At 45.1% G+C, this 16,939-nt stretch overlaps 1 protein-coding gene across 1 annotated transcript in view; it reads left to right on the forward strand.

Moving 5' to 3' along the window:
• TRPM8 (transient receptor potential cation channel subfamily M member 8) overlaps window positions 1–16,939 on the forward strand; it is a 59,686-nt gene that overhangs the window by 34,960 nt on the left and 7,787 nt on the right. The window contains exons 16-23 of the mRNA XM_033172428.1: window positions 1,964–2,076; window positions 2,613–2,829; window positions 9,123–9,214; window positions 9,546–9,687; window positions 11,835–12,006; window positions 12,761–12,938; window positions 15,183–15,373; window positions 16,808–16,907. Of these exons, the coding sequence (XP_033028319.1) occupies window positions 1,964–2,076; window positions 2,613–2,829; window positions 9,123–9,214; window positions 9,546–9,687; window positions 11,835–12,006; window positions 12,761–12,938; window positions 15,183–15,373; window positions 16,808–16,907 (1,205 nt within the window). The remainder of the gene's footprint in view (window positions 1–1,963; window positions 2,077–2,612; window positions 2,830–9,122; window positions 9,215–9,545; window positions 9,688–11,834; window positions 12,007–12,760; window positions 12,939–15,182; window positions 15,374–16,807; window positions 16,908–16,939) is intronic.

The following is a 16,939-nucleotide window of genomic DNA, read 5'->3' on the forward strand; positions in this document are numbered from 1 at the left end:
ATTCCAATCTGTTACCTCTGATGATGTGGACAGGCTGCTTGGATGAGCAAAACTGACCACCTGTCTTCTTGATCCTTGCCCATCCTGGCTCATAAAAGCGAGACAGGAAGGGCTGGGTGATGGACTCTGTGGGGTGGTGAATGTGTCCCTCTGTGAGGGAGCCTTCCCAGACCCCCTGAAAGAGGTGGTAATTAAACAGTTTCTTTAAAAAAATCTTTAGACCAGACCCATTCTCAAATCTACCATTCTTGGGTGATTGAGTGGATGGTTGCTGCTCCAGGCAGGCCTAGAGGATGCAGACCATTTGGATCCCTTCAGGCCTCATCATGGGACTGAAACTTTCTTGGTTGTGCTGGTCGATGATCTCTGGCAATCTAGGGGACAAAGGTGAAAGCTGTTTCCTAGTTCTGCTGGATCTCTCAGTGGCCTTTGATACCATCAACCATGACATCCTTCTGGATCGTCTAGAGGAGCTGGGAGCTGGGGGCACTGTTATACAGTGGTTCCACTCCTTCCTCCTGGAAAGTGGTGTTGGGGGGGATGAGTGTTCAGACCCCCTGGGCTCTCACTTGCCTCAGGGCTCCGTCCTCTCCCCCATGTTTTTTAAGGGGGGAGGCCACTGGGAGAGATAATAAGGGGGTTTGGGCTGGGTGTTCATCAGTATGCGGATGATACCCAACTCTACCTCTCTTTTAAATACCTTTTTAATGTCCTGTGTGAGTGTCTGGGGCAGTTGGAGGAGGGATGGTGGCTAACAGATTGAGGTTGAATCCTGACAAGACAGAAGTTCTGCTTTTGGGGGACAGGGGGCAGGTGGGTGTGGGGGACTCCCTGGTCCTGAATGGGGTAACTGAGCCCCTGAAGAACCAGGTGTGCAGCCTGGGAGTCATTTTGGACACAAAGCTGTCCATGGAGGCACAGTTCAATTCTGTGTCCAGGGCACCTGTCTACCAGCTCCCTCTGGTACGCAGGCTGAGACCCTACCTGCCCGTGGACTGTCTCGCCAGAATGATGCATGCTCTGGTTATCTCCTGCTTGGACTACTGCAATGCGCTCTATGTGGGGCTGCCTTTGAAGGTTTCAAAGGGCTGTCAGGGAACGGCTTGGAGCCGAGGTAGGGGTCAGAGCTGAGTGGGCAAGAGCCTTTAGAAAGAGGCAGGCAGGAAGGGAGAGAGACAGGAGAGAAAGAGTTAACAGAAGGGAACCCAGAGGAGGAAGGGGTCTCTGGTGCAAGCAAAGAGCCTCAGCAACAGCTCAGCTCAGGGACTGACGGAGAGGGGGTGCCCATCCTTTATGCACAAGAGCAACAGGGTTGGAAACGCCGGGAGGAGAGGAGGAGACTGGGGCTACCCAGGTTGCTCTGCTGGAGGCAGAGTTGCAAACCTCCACTTCTGGGATCTGCGAGTGAGGATTTGGACGCATGAATGTTTAGCTGTAACCTGTATATATGTATATAATAAAGGACTGTAAATATATCTCTGACTGAGGAGAGGTATTTCTTGTGGAAGGCTTCCAAACCCCTTCACAGCAGGTGACCTGGAAACTACAACTAATCCAAAATGCGGCAGCTAGACTTGTGACTGGGAGTGGCCACCGAGACCACATAACACTGAAAGACCTCTCAGTACGTTTCTGGCACAATTCTAAGTGTTGGTGCTGACCTTTAAAGCCCTAAATGGCCTCGGCCCCGTATACCTGAAGGAGCGTCTCCAACCCCACTGCAAGTTACAGGGAACCAACCTTCTTGGTAGTGGCAACTGCCCTGTGGAATGCGCTCAAGAGAATAAACAACTTTCTGACCTTTAGAATACATCTGAAGGCAGCCCTGTTTAGGGTAGTTTTTAATGTCTGATGTTTTATATTTTGTTGGAAGTCACCCATCAAAAGAAGTCACCCCAGATGGGTGGGGTATAAATACTACTACTACTACTACTACTGCTGCTACTGTATTTCTGTCTTTCAGAATTTTCTTTCGAAACAATGGTATGGGGAGATCTCCAGAGACACCAAGAACTGGAAGATTATCCTGTGCCTTTTACTTTTCCCTTTAATAGGCTGTGGTTTCATCTCTTTCAGGTAAATTACTTTTAGTTAATAAAGCTTTGATGAGTTTCCTCTCCAAAAATACAATTGCTGCCATCTTTTGTAGTAAGTATGCAGGCTTCAGGTTTGCTTCCACTGCAGAGAAATCTCCACAAATGCAAAGGGGTGGTTGTAATTCCTGGGACAGTTGTACCCTAAAAGGCACCCTAAAAATACTTACATAAATAAAAATGTAATCACTGTTAATGTCAGAATGATGTAGCAAGTGGCTGTGCAGCTCCCTGGACATCCATTGGATGGATGGGAGTCAGAATAACTTGGTAGTGTTATTGCATTGCCTAGATTGGTCTTGTTTGATAGTATCCAGTGCTTTTTTTAAGTATTGGCACCTCTTTTTGTTGTTAAAAAGTGTGACACTTGCTGCAACAACTTCAAGGTGAGTACCGGCACCTATTTTTCGGGGGGGGGGGAGCACTGATAGTATCCATTGCTGTTATTGTGTGCCTCCACTCAGCAGCATGCTCGTTTTCAGCTTGGTTATCCTGTTCTAAGCTGTTTCTCTTTCACAGGAAAAAGCCAACTGAGAGGAGCAAAAAGATGTTCTTGTATTATGCCTGGTTCTTCACTTCACCCTTTGTAGTCTTTTCTTGGACTGTCATCTTCTACATTGCCTTCCTCTTGCTCTTTGCCTATGTCCTGCTCATGGATTTCCAGAAGGAACCCACCATGCTGGAACTGATCCTCTACGTGCTGGTCTTCATCCTGCTTTGTGATGAAGTGAGACAAGTAGGGAGTTCTTGGAAATCAACAAAAGTTTTTATTTCCAGGAGATTAGTATATTCTGGCGTATAAGACTACTTTTTAATCCAGGAAAATCTTCTCAAAAGTCGGGGGTCGTCTTATACGCCGGGTGGAAAATCTGTGGTCGAGTATATCTCAAAGTCTATATTTTAACTGGAAAAGTTGGGGGTCGTCTTATACGCCCAGTCGTCTTATACGCCGGAATATACGGTATTCCATTTGCAGAAAAAAGAAGAGGCTCCAGCCCTATTCAGGTCTTCTGCTTCTGGGTTTAATCAACACATGTATCAGGAGAGAAAGGATGAACATGCTAGTTTCCTCAGTCACTGCTACCAGTGAGCTGAAGGGAGAACTTTTGCAGTGGGGGATCCTTCCCTGCATGTATTGCCTCCCAATGCTTCAAATATTGACACTCTAGCTTGTGGAGGTTGATGCTGAGTACACCTTTCATCACTTTCCCCTCTTGCAGGTTGATTTAACACGGAATTAGAACACCTGAATGGGGCTCCAGTGGAGTTGAAATCTAATGTTTTCTTGATTTTCCGTAGTCAAAACAAAATAAAAAATAAACAATTCCTTCCAGTAGCACCTTAGAGACCAACTAAGTTTGTTCTTGGTAGGAGCTTTCGTGTGCATACCAAGAACAAACTTAGTTGGTCTCTAAGCTGCTACTGGAAGGAATTGTTTATTTTTTATTTTGTTTTGACTATGGCAGACCAACACGGCTACCTACCTGTAATTGATTTTCCATGAAGGTCCCACTAGAGCATTTGGAATTATATCCAGGCTATTATTACTTAACCTGAATTCATGGATTAATTTAAAGTATCTGTTGAGGTTGCAATTTGCCACTGCTTCCATTGTAGCCTAGTCTATGAGGCTATACAGAATTTGTGGCTGGATTCAGATCCTTGTTCAGAGCCAGTTCCACTTAGTGTTAACCATGGGGAAGATCAGTGTCCATATAATGCTTAACCTAAGTTAAAGCCAGCCTGTAAGGGCAGGGAGAACTGATGTGTGCAAGGGAAGGGAAGTGAGCATGCATTCCCACGGACTGCTTTAAGGTAGCAAATCCTTTAAGGCAGTGTTTTTCAACCACTGTTCCGCGGCACACTAGTGTGCCGCGAGATGTTGCCTGGTGTGCCGTGGGAAAAATTGAAAAATTACTTTATATATAGTCAATATAGGCACAGAGTTAAATTTTTTAACATTTTTTAACATTTTCTAATGGTGGTGTGCCTTGTGATTTTTTTCATGAAACAAGTGTGCCTTTGCCCAAAAAAGGTTGAAAAACACTGCTTTAAGGTAGCAAATTCTGTTTCAGTGTATCTGAAGAAGTGTGCATGCACACGAAAGCTCATACCAAGAACAAACTTAGTTGGTTTCTAAGGTGCTACTGGAAGGAATTTTTTTATTTTGTTTTGACTATGGCAGACCAACACGGCTACCTACCTGTAACTGGAACCTTTTATCCTGGTAAGGTCTGTTATATCTGTGAAGGCTCTTGTGTTATGCTATTCTGAGAGTGGAAAAAATCTGAACAGAACAAGGAGTATGAATTCTAAAATGTGGTCCCTTCCTTTGAGCATACTTTGTCATGTCACAAGGTTTGTCCTCGAGATCTAGATTAAAAGAAATATCTGAAACTGTGAACATGCTGTCACAGATTTAATTCCTGAATCTGTGGAGCACATATCTACTTACTTCCACATATCTAGTTTTGTAAAACAGAGGAGCTGTTGTAAAGCAGGCTGGATCCATGTTGCATATGAGCAGTCTTGCAATACAGCTGTTTCTATGGAAATACTATGAAGTGTGGCTTGAAGATTTCTTGGTTTATTAGCATCCTACCCCTGCCATGGTTCAAAGCTTGAACTTTTGACAGCATTTTCATTTCAAATATATGTTGATCAGTAAAAACAATATAAGTTCAGTATACTGGATTTTCTTTTCTTTTTTTCAAAAATATAAAGCACTAGCTGGCCCGGCCACGCCTTGCTGTGGCTCTTCCCCCGCCCCCCGTTCTCACCTGGTTTCCCACACGTTATCCTGATGAACTTAAGCCTGCCTCCTTTCAGTCTTTCTCTCCCGTTTTCAACTGTTTTCCCACAGCTTCTCCTGTTGAACTTCCGCCTGCCTTCTCTCCATATTTCCCCCATTTTTGCCTGCCTCCCCACAGCTTCTCCCATTGAATTCCTGCCTGCCTCCTGCTTGTCTTTCCCCCCGTTTTCGCCTTCCTCCCCACAGCTTCTCCCGTTGAACTTCCGCCTGCCTCCTGCTTGTCTTTCCCCCATTTTCGCCTTCCTCCCCACAGCTTCTCCCGTTGAACTTCCGCCTGCCTCCTGTTTGTCTTTTCCCCGTTTCCGCCTTCCTTCCCCACAGCTTCTCCCGTTGAACTTCCACCTGCCTCCTGCTTGTCTTTCCCCCCGTTTTCGCCTTCCTCCCCACAGCTTATCCCGTTGAACTCTTGCCTGGCACCTCTCCGTCTCCCCCCCCCATCTTTCGCCTGCCTCACCACAGCTTCTCCTGTTGAACTCCTGTGGTGTGATTTGTTCGCCACCCCTGCACTCTCCCTGGTCACCCCGAAACTCTGTTGCTTACTGTTGTATAATTGCAAATGTCGCAGCCTGAGGAAGGAGTTGTCTTTGCGGCGGCAGTCGAAGCGTGTTCCGGCCACTCCCCCGCCAGCAGCCTATTGGCTGAGCTGACCTCAAGTTCTGCTCCCCCTCCCTCCCTGTTTGTTGTTTTATAGTGTGCTGCGTTTTACGTCCGCTGGAGGGTGCTATTTTTGTGTGTACAAAATCACATTTTTAGGTTTGATAAGTGTGGTTTTTCTTCAATGTAAGTACATCAGATCACTCCCATATTGCCATGGAACATTGTGTCAAAATTTGAAGGCAATTGGTCAAGCGGTTACGGAGCAAGGCTTTCACCAACAAACACCCAGCTTGAACATATATGTTCAAGCTGGGTGTTTGTTGGTGAAAGCCTTGCTCCGTAACCGATATATATGTGTGTGTGTGTGTGTGTGACTTTACTTATTTTACTAATGAGCTTATGGGCCAAAACCAGGCCTAGGCAAACTCTGGCCCTCCAGATGTTTGGGACTACAATTCCCACCATCCCTGACCACTTGTCCTGTTAACTAGGGATGATGGGAATTGTAGTCCCAAACATCTAGGGGGCTGGAGTTTGCCTGGCCAAAAGAGAACCAGAAATGGCTCTAATTGTATTATAGTTCTCTTTAGAGAAATGGTTGTCTGATAGCTTCACTGCATGGCCAGATGAGTTTTCAATTTTCAGACAATCCATTGTAATACCTAGTCCCAGCCCCTGAGAGGAACCACTGGAGTGTGCACGGCCAGATTTAGGTGTGACGTGGCCCTAAGTTAGTGAAGGTAATGGGGCCCATTATATGCCCAGCTGTCCTTTGCCAACAACAAATTGTTGCTGTTTTTTGTGTTGAATATATGCTATTTGGACCTAACAGGTATCTAAACCCATTTGCACATGCAGAATGTTGTTGTTGTTGTTCAGTCGTGTCCGACTCTTCGTGACCCCATTGACCAGAGCACGCCAGGCACGCCTATCCTTCACTGCCTCCCGCAGTTTGGCCAAGCTCATGTTAGTAGCTTCAAGAACACTGTCCAACCATCTCATCCTCTGTCGTCCCCTTTTCCTTGTGCCCTCCATCTTTCCCAACACCAGGGTCTTTCTAGGGAGTCTTCTCTTCTCATGAGGTGGCCAAAGTACTGGAGCCTCAACTTCAGGATCTTTCCTTCCAGTGAGCACTCAGGGCTGATTTCTTTAACAATGGATAGGTTTGATCCATGGGACTCTCAAGAGTCTCCTCCAGCACCATAATTCAAAAGCATCAATTCTTCGGCGATCAGCCTTCTTTATGGTTCAGCCCTCACTTCCATACATCACTACTGGGAAAACCATAGCTTTAACTATACGGACCTTTGTCGGCAAGGTGATGTCTCTGCTTTTGAAGATGCTGTCTAGGTTTGTCATTGCTTTCCTCCCAAGAAGCAGGCATCTTCTAATTTCGTGGCTGCTGTCACCATCTGCAGTGATCATGGAACCCAAGAAAGTGAAATCTCTCACTGCCTCCATTTCTTCCCCTTCTATTTGCCAGGAGGTGATGGGACCAGTGGCCATGATCTTAGTTTTTTAGATGTTGAGCTTCATTAAAAGGTTCTTTAATTCCTCATAAAAAGGTTCTTTAATTCCTCCTCACTTTCTGCCATCAAGGTAGTATCATCAGCATATCTGAGGTTGTTGATGTTTTTTCCGGCAATCTTAATTGTTTGGGATTTATCCAGCCCAGCCTTTCGCATGATGAATTGTGCATATAAATTAAATAAGCAGGGAGACAATATACAGCCTTGTCGTACTCCTTTCCCAATTTTGAACCAATCAGTTATTCCATATCCAGTTCTAACTGTAGCTTCTTGTCCCACATAGAGATTTCTCAGGAGATGGATGAGATGATCAGGCACTCCCATTAGGATTTTGCCATAGTTTGCTGTGGTCGACACAGTCAAATGCTTTTGTGTTGTCAATGAAGCAGAAGTAGATGTTTTTCTGGAACTCTCTAGCCTTCTCCATAATCCAGCGCATTTTTGCAATTTGGTCTCTGGTTCCTCTGCCCCTTCGAAATCCAGCTTGCACTTCTGGGAGTTCTTGCTCCACATACTGCTTAAGCCTGCCTTGTAGAATTTTAAGCATAACCTTGCTAGCGTGTGAAATGAGCGCAATTGTGCGGTAGTTGGAGCATTCTTTGGCACTGCCCTTCTTTGGGATTGGGATGTAGACTGATCTTCTCCAGTCCTCTGGCCACTGCTGAGTAGGTACTGAGTAGGCACAGAGATGAGCAAACCAGTAATATTTTAGGTAGCAGACTAGCAGACGGGGCCCATTACTTACATCATAGGAGTCTACACAACACAAAACACTGTTGCTGTATGTAGGTTTTATTTTATTTGTTTTTTTATCTTATATTTTGGAAATGATCATCCAGGTTTTTTCCTTTAATTTTTTTGGGGAGCCCCAAGTGAGCGGGGCCCTAAACTATAGCTTGTTTAGCTTATGCGTAAATCTGACACCGGGAGTGTGGCATATGTCAAGGTGAGTGGGGATGGAGAGACTGACAATGCACAAAGGAAGACAAAATCAACTGCATATTTGTTCTTGTTCTTGTTTAGTTGTTTAGTCTTGTCCGACTCTTCCTGACCCCATGAACCAGAGCACACCAGGCACTCCTGTCTTTCACTGCTTCCCACAGTTTGGTCAGACTCATGTTGGTAGCCTCGAGAAAACTGTCCAACCATCTCGTCCCCTGTCGTCCCCTTCTCCTTGTGCCCTCCCATCTTTCTCAACATCAGGGTCTTTTTCAGGGAGTCTTCTCTTCTCATGGGGTGGCCAAAGTATTGGAGCCTCAACTTCAGGATCAGTCCTTCCAAGTGAGCACTTGGTACATAAAAACAATATGATATACAGGGGAAATCTGTGCTTAGTTGAGGAGTCCAGAGAAGCATCTTAATCAATGTCCTTACTGTTTGACATCTTATGTATTGTCCTTTTGTTTGTATTTCATTATTTTAATTATACTACAAATGTTGCAGCTATAAGATATTATTAGCTAAAAAAAGATAAAAAATAAAAAAAATCCTTCCAGTAGCACCTTAGAGACCAACTAAGTTTGTTCTTGGTATGAGCTTTCGTGTGCATGCACACTTCTTCAGATATTTATTACACAGTTCTTCAGATTATTAGCTAGTTTGCTTTGCACACTTACTTGGGAGAAAGTCCTGCTGAACAAAGTGGGGTTTACTTCTGCATAAGCAGGCATGAGATCAGGCAACAGAGTATGTTATATCCCACCTTTCTTCCAAGGACCTCTCCATATTATCCTCACAACAATCCTGTGAGGTAGGTAAGGCACAGAAGCAGTGATGGGAACTCTGTCTGGCCTCCCAGCTCTTAGTCCAGCATTGCACTAGCTCTTCTTCTATTAGCTTCTTGAGTCATGATTTCTCAATGAGCAATGTTAATTTAGATAGTAAGACTATGCATTGTAAGTAGGGGTAAATAAGGTTGGTTTGTGGTATTGTAACATTATGGCAGAAGTAGCCAATGTGGTGCCCTCCAGGCTGTGACTCCCATAATCTCTGACAATTAGAGTCCAACCATTTCTAACAGCTTACTCTGCTCTGTGGGATTCTGAACTCCTACCTTTGTTTGGTGACTTTTGTCTTCTTTTTCCCCTTTAGTGGTATATGAACGGTAGTAAGTACTTTTCCGACTTGTGGAATGTTATGGACACCCTTGGGATTTTTTACTTCATAATAGGAATTGTGTTCAGGTGAGTTGTAACAGGTCCAGCCATTACTGCACCTGGGTTTGTTTTCTGCAAAACTACTAGACCGGTGGTCAGAGATGATGGGAATTATAGTCCAACAACAGTTGGGATACAAGATTGAGAGAGGCTGCACTAGACAAACATGTTATGATAATGATAATGATAATGAAAGGTGATGCTTCCTGGGGTGAAGCTGAGGTATTTTGGGGAAATGGGGTGGGAAGGTGTCACCCTGTCATAATATCTGACCTGACAGAAAACAAATTGTGCCCAAGTTGATATTATTAAGTGGGAACACTGAAAACTGGAATTTTTGTATATCTGTTTCTTTCAGGCTCCATTCTTCAAATGAGGCATCCTGGTATTCCGGCAGAGTAATTTTTTGCCTGGATTACATTATTTTCACTCTAAGACTCATCCATATTTTCACTGTAAGCAGGAATCTAGGACCCAAGATAATTATGCTTCAGAGAATGGTAAGGACTATGACTGATTCAATATGAAATGTAATTGTTGTTTGACTCAAGCCTGAGTCTCCCAGAGGTCTCTCTGTGTAAATAAAGGTTTAACCAGTCGTGGGGATATAAAAGAGAGAATGACTGTATGGTTTGGGCCTACAGTTTTCATTCTGTCATCCGTGTGCTGGTAGATTGATTCATGATTAATCCTCTGCAAGGCACATTAGTGCAGGAACTCTGCAGTGCCTGTCAGTCATACCTCTGGACAAATCTTCAGCAACCGCCCTGAATTACAAGACAGAAGATCCCTTATAGCAGTGTTTTTCAACCACTGTTCCGTGGCACACTAGTGTGCCGCGAGATGTTGCCTGGTGTGCCGTGGGAAAAATTGAAAAATTCAAGAGAATTACTTTATATATAGTCAATATAGGCACAGAGTTAAATTTTTTAACATTTTCTAATGGTGGTGTGCCTCGTGATTTTTTTCATGAAACAAGTGTGCCTTTGCCCAAAAAAGGTTGAAAAACACTGCCTTATAGGGCTCAGATTTGAGGCCAGCAATACTTTGCTGCTCTACAGCCAATTGCTGTGCTACAGAGAGCTGGAGGTTGTGTCACCAAGCCCCACCCCAGCTGGCAATTGGTTTCTTGTCATGAGAGGTGGGTCCGTGTGCATGTGCCACATCTGCAGATACTATTTGCAAAATCTTGCCATCATTGATCTTATACCTTCATTGAGCAAGGAAAGAAATGTGTCTTATGGTTTGGCAGCACTTACACAAGTGTTTTGGGCTGAAACTTCATTCTCACATTACTATATGTAGCAGAACAGGCATGGGAGCTGAGCACAAACCCTTCCCAAGCCAGGAAGACATGTACAGTCGGGGGTGTAGCACTCAGGAGGTCCAGGGCCCTGGGCACACAGTTTTGAGTGGGCGCAAACTAGGTGCCCCATGCAGGTGCTGGCTTCTGCTGTGATTCCTGTACCGCCCAGGGGCATCCTGCTGGGTCCTGTCCTTGGCCCCCTGTCCTTTCCTGCCTGCCGCCAGGGGCCTCTGGACTCCAGGGCCCAGCCTGGCCTCACTGCTGTATCCCCAGCCCCCTTGCTGAATGGCCACCCAGCCAACGATCACTGCTCCTTGCTCAGTGCACTCTCTGGATGGTGAGTGTGCGGAGATGGAGGGAGATGGACAAGGGGCGACTGCAGCATGACCACTCTTCTCTGCCGGTGTTGGGGGGGGGCTGCGTCGGCCAGCTGAGCTCCCCCCTGCATGGGCAGCAGGCGATGCAGCATGGTCCCACTTGGCTCTGGTGCAGGAGAGAGGTTGCTCCAGCGGCATTGGTGTTGAGGGCTGGGCTGGCATGGCAGGCTCCCTTCACCCTCCGCACCCTGCCCCCAGTATGCGTGCCCCAGATGCAGGCACATCATGCTACACTGCTGTGTAAACTACACTAGGAGTTAGGAGCCAGTGCAGATGTTGAATCATTTCCCATTTGTTATTCCACATGCTAGTTTTCATCTGATATGGGGACTTCTCTTTGGAGGAGCTACTTCTGTGATTTAGTGAAAGTATATATTGTGATTCAAAAATAAAATAAAACCCTCACCTTATCTAAGTAGCCACTGCAAGCTCTCATGAGCACTCATTTACATGGTTATATACTCAAGTGAATAGAGTACTTACTTGGGCAATTATGTGCGGGACTTAGCTGGCTACAGCAGCATCTGTCCTGGCTGTATCCTCTGGGGCAGAGCTGGTGCCCAGGAGCACAGGGGGGTGGGGTGGGGGTGGTGTCTGCTGCCTTCCAGGTGTTGTTGGACTCCAATTCCCATCATCTCTAGCTATCGTGGCCCATTGGCCAGGGACTGTAGCCAAATATCTGGAAGGCCATAGCTTCTGCATTCCCGTCTTGGAGGCATACTCATTGCTCTGATTTGCCTCAGGTGTTTTTGTATCTTTTCTTAATTGAAAGCAAAATAAACAACAAGGAGTGTATGGCCTCTGCAAAGCAGCCAAGCGAGATTTTCTCATAAATAAATGCACAGTGAGAAGCAAGAGATAGTTTCCTGAGTTTTTTAAAAAAAACATTTTTCCCCTTAGCCTTAATCGTGGAATGACTTAACAGAATCATCCTGACTTGTGTTTTAAATGTCCCCTTTCACAGCTGATTGATGTCTTTTTCTTCCTGTTCCTCTTTGCGGTGTGGATGGTGGCTTTTGGTGTAGCCAGACAAGGGATCCTGCGGAAGAATGAACACCGCTGGGAATGGATATTTCGATCTGTTGTCTATGAGCCTTACCTTGTAATGTTTGGCCACTATCCTACAGATATTGATGGTATCCATCTTAAGATACAATCCCAATGAGCAATGGGTCAGAGTAATAAGGAGATAGGAGCATAGTCCTTAAGGAGCCCAAAGCTCATCATCCCCCCTCCTGTTGTAGTGGAAAACATGTGCTGCTAGAATTCAGGTAGCTCTTTCAGTATCACAGAGGCTTACTGAAATCAGTCTGGTGTTCACAGATGACTAGGGCAGAGGCAGCACTAGAGCTCTCAGGTGGTCTTGTAATGAGATCCAAAGGACTACAGAGTCTAAAGTGGACTTATGTTCAGTTCAGGTCATGATCCATCCAAATTGAATCGGCCCACACCACCTGCACAATCCATGCTGGGACAATGCCAGTCACTTTCCTTGTAGGGCCAGAAGGAAGACTGGAGTGGCAAAAGTCTGCATGCTGAATAAAATCTCATACAGTTGTATTGTGAGTATGTTACAATGGGATGCAGTTCAGTCCTAAGTTGTGCAGCCAGCCACATGGGGATTCTGTTTTCTGGGCAAATCTTTACTCAGCAGGTATTCACTTCTGCACAGTAATCCCTACAGTGTACAATTTTCACAAAGTTATCTGTATAGGATTCCAGCTTTATGCACTCCTATTAGGAAACTAGATTAGCTCAGCAAAATCTAACAGAGACAAAGGTGCCGGTAGTACTAAAGAATGTGCTGACAACACATGTTATGAGTTTGGTGTCATAATCTTAACAATAGCTTTGGAATTTCAGGAGTCTTTTCTGTTCTTTTCATGATAGGTACCACATATGATTTTGATCATTGTACTGTCACTGGGAATGAATCGAAGCCTCTGTGTGTAGAACTGGATTCCAACAATCTTCCCCGATTCCCAGAGTGGATCACCATTCCACTAGTGTGCATCTACATGCTGTCCACCAATATTCTCCTGGTTAACTTATTAATAGCCATGTTTGGGTATGTAGACTGATGTGCTGGGTGTAACTCCACAGGGGGTGGCTGATGGTTTCTAGATCTTCTTAACATGAGTTCTAAAGTAAAGGTAAAGGGACCCCTGACCATTAGGTCCAGTCGCAGACGACTCTGGGGTTGCAGTGCTCATCTCGCTTTATTGGCTGAGGGAGCCGGCGTACAGCTTCTGGGTCATGTGGCAAGCGTGACTAAGCCGCTCCTGGCGAACCAGAGCAGCGCACGGAAACACCGTTTACCTTCCCACTGGAGCGGTACCTATTTTTCTACTTGCACTGCATGCTTTTGAACTGCTAGGTGGGCAGGAGCAGGGACCGAACATGAGTTCTAGATGCCTACAAATTGTTTGGGAAATGAATGCAGCAGACTGGATCACACCAGTCATCTATTTTTAGTTCTCTTTCAGTGGTTAAACTGTTTAGAATAGGATTAATTTCAACCCAACATATGATTTTAATCTCCACAAGGAAGGTTGTAATTACCAATGCATTTTAATTAGTGATGTGGTATCAGCAGCACGTCAGCATCCAATATTATTTGGTGAAATCACATTACCATCACAAACTGTCAAATTACTTAACTGTTTTCTGCAAAGTTATTCTTTGTTAATGCAATGTGATTTTGACTAGAAATGGGTTCTTATGCTGCAATCTTATGCACACACTCCTGGGCATAAACACAGCTGCTCCTCTGCTTACCACAGTTTCCCTAACTCTACCCTTTCTACTGTCAATATACTCAGACACAGATGAGTATCAAGCAACATATTAAAAATCAATAATTCATCAAATAATAAAGCTTCCCTAAACAGGGCTGCCTTCAGATGTCTTCTAAAAGTCAAATAGTTATTTATTTCCTTGACATCTGGTGGGAGGGCGTTCCACAGGGTGGGCGCCACTACCGAGAAGGCCCTCTGCCTGGTTCCCTGTAACTTCACTTCTCGCAGGGAGGGAACAGCCAGAAGGCCTTCAGCACTGGACCTCAGTGTCCGGGTGGAATGATGGGGGGTATACTGGTATACTGGGCTGAGGCCATTTAGGGCTTTCAAGGTCAGCACCAATACTTTGAATTGTGCTCGGAAACATACTGGGAGCCAATGTAGGACTTTCGAGACCGATGTTATGTGGTCTCAGCAACCGCTCCCAGTCACCATACTAGATGTTCCTAAATGAGGAAATGCATTCATACTTGAAGAAAAATCAACATGATTAGAATAAGGTATGGTAGATAAACAATAAGTATAAAAAGTGTTAAAAAGTGAAAATAACAATGAAAAAAGCCACATGTGGCTTTTGTATTTTTAACTGAAAGAACAATGTAGTAATTACTGTATTAATGATAGAATTTTAACCCGTGGTTACAGCATATAAACTAGGAAATAAAAATATGTGCCACCACTTGCTACTGAGCTGTAGCAAGATCCCAGGGGATTCCACACTAAGGGTTGTTTCCTTTGGGAAGTCAAGACACAGCTAGTGTCTTTAAGAAATTTACACCTAACAGCCTTCAATGGAGACCCCCACCCCGCAGAACATGACACCCCAAGAGAGGTTCTCCTTGCTCCTCTCTAAGCTTCAGCAAGCTTGGGTCCAAAGCAAGCAGTCAGTGTCTTGGTGCAGCCTCTCCCAGCCACACACAGGGAGTTCTACCCTGGTCCCCCAGTCCAAACCTCTTTTTAAAATGCCACAATTTTTCCTTCTGCCTATGTCACCACCCACTGCCCACCTGGAACTCCCCCTCCCAGCTTGCATCATCAAACAATGATAATCCCGAACCTGGCCTTTGCTCGCCATCCTCTCATGGGAGGAAGGACTCACACTCCATTGCTCACCAGCACAGGGTAACTGTTTATACCAGTCATTCATTATCTTCCTTTCTACTACATCATGGTTCTCCCTAAGAGATTCCTGGCCAGGAAACTGATTCAGCCTGCATTTTTATGTTGCTAAGCTGTCTTGCACCTGGGTGAAAACTTCAGGCATTTAGTAATCTCCTACAATTTTGGGGGTGGGGATTCCTGGGACTTTTAGGAGACTCTGCCCCCTGCAAACTCATAACACTAGTGTGACTGCCCCTCCAGCTTGGAAATCTTGAGGCTTTCATAGTCTCTGAAATTGATCCATTATCACCAACCCTTACTTAAAGGTGAAGTATGTGCTGATTTTGACATATTAGATAAGGAGCAAATGAAGATATGGAACTAATAACTCCGTGTGTTAATCTATCCATTAGTTATACTGTTGGATCAGTTCAAGAGAACAATGACCAAGTATGGAAGTTCCAGCGCTACTTTTTGATTCAAGAGTACTGCAGCCGCTTAACTATACCATTTCCTTTTGTCATCTTTGCCTATATCTACATGGTGATGAGGAAACTTTTAAAATGCTGCTGTAAAAATGAATGTAAACAGCCATCAATTTGTTGTAAGTAATGCAGTATTTTTCACAGTAACTATTTATGGGAGGAAGGGTAGGAGTCACAGAAGTGTATGAAGGCTTCTCAGACAATTGTTTGTCCAATGTTGCACTTTCATTTCGAGAGTTACTACATTTGAAAGGGTCCCCATGTAAAAATGGCCCTTCATTGGAACAAAGTATGGGGTGCTAAAGAGAAAACTAGCTAAAGAGAAAACTAGTTTCCAATACAGTGGTACCTTGGTACTCAAACACATTAGTTCCCAATGCCAAAAACCCAGAAGTAAGTGTTCCGGTTTTTGAACATATTTCAGAAACTGAACATCCGATGCAGTTGTCAGCTACTGTTTCCAGGGTGCATTCACCAATCAGAAGCTGCGAACATTTCGGAAGTCAATCAGGCTTCCAGAAAAGATTGAGTTTGGCACATTTGTTTTTGCTATTTATTTTGCGTTTATGTTTTTGAGGATTTTTCAGTTCATTTGTTTTTGTGACTGTGTGGAACCCAGTTCAGCTACCAATAGATTGATTGTGTGACTGCAGAAATGGATAAAAGCCCACCATCCAAACAATGACTATCATCAGTGCAGGTAAGAAAAAAAATGTAATTTTAATTTTTATCATCCACCCTGACAGTGCCAAAAATAGCATCCCCTTCCAGCAGCTTTTTTTCGCTGCGGCATGGAGGCAAGGGGCGGGCCAGTGAGGAGGGGTGCCACCCCGTCCTCGCTGGCCCACCCCTTGCCTCTATGCTGCGCTACGCACAGGCCAGCCGGTGGCCAAAAATAGCCTCTGAAAGGGAGGAAAGGAAGACAAAGCAGGCGCTTTAAAGCGCCTGCTTTGCTTTCCTTTGCCCCACTTTCAGTGGCTTTTCCTGCCGCTGGCTGGCTTACAGAGCCGGGGCATGGAGAGGGGCGGGCCAGCGAGGAGGGGTGACACCCCTCTCCCTGCCCCGACTTGCGCTCCGCTGAGGGAGCCTGGGCAGCGGCTTCGGGAGTCTCTGCAGGCTGCAGAGACTCCCGAAGCCGCCGCCCAGCATCCCCTGTGCGCGTGTGTCATGACGTCATGACGCACGCACACGCTGCGATGCCCTGCCCCCAGGGATGCCTCTTGGCTTCCCGCCCCGGGCAGCCAAGGGGCTAGAAACACCCCTTGGAAAGTGTGCCTTAATTTTGGAATGTTTTGGTTTTGGGACGGACTTCTGGAACGGATTGAATTTGAGAGCCAAGGTACCACTGTACTGGGTTAAGCTAAGACACACTTAGCTGATCTCAATAGGACTTTTTCTGAACACCTGAACATAGCTGGTCTTTCTTCTGAATTGGGCTGTAATAGCATCAGATCTTCTGAGATTACTGTTTTAGCTGCATTCAATAGCTCGTTGTCTGCTTTGTCAATAAATATGCCCATGTTCCAATTTGGTGTGGATTTTGTCTCTTGAAGGTTCAAAAAATGAAGATAATGAAACGCTGGCATGGGAAGCTGTCATGAAAGAAAATTATCTAGTAAAAATCAATATCAAGACTAATGACTCAACAGAAGAGTATGTTTTCTTGCTTTCTTTGTCTTTCCCAT

The sequence above is a fragment of the Lacerta agilis genome, chromosome 1 (genome assembly GCF_009819535.1).
Source record: "Lacerta agilis isolate rLacAgi1 chromosome 1, rLacAgi1.pri, whole genome shotgun sequence".
Taxonomy (NCBI): Eukaryota; Metazoa; Chordata; class Lepidosauria; order Squamata; family Lacertidae; genus Lacerta; species Lacerta agilis.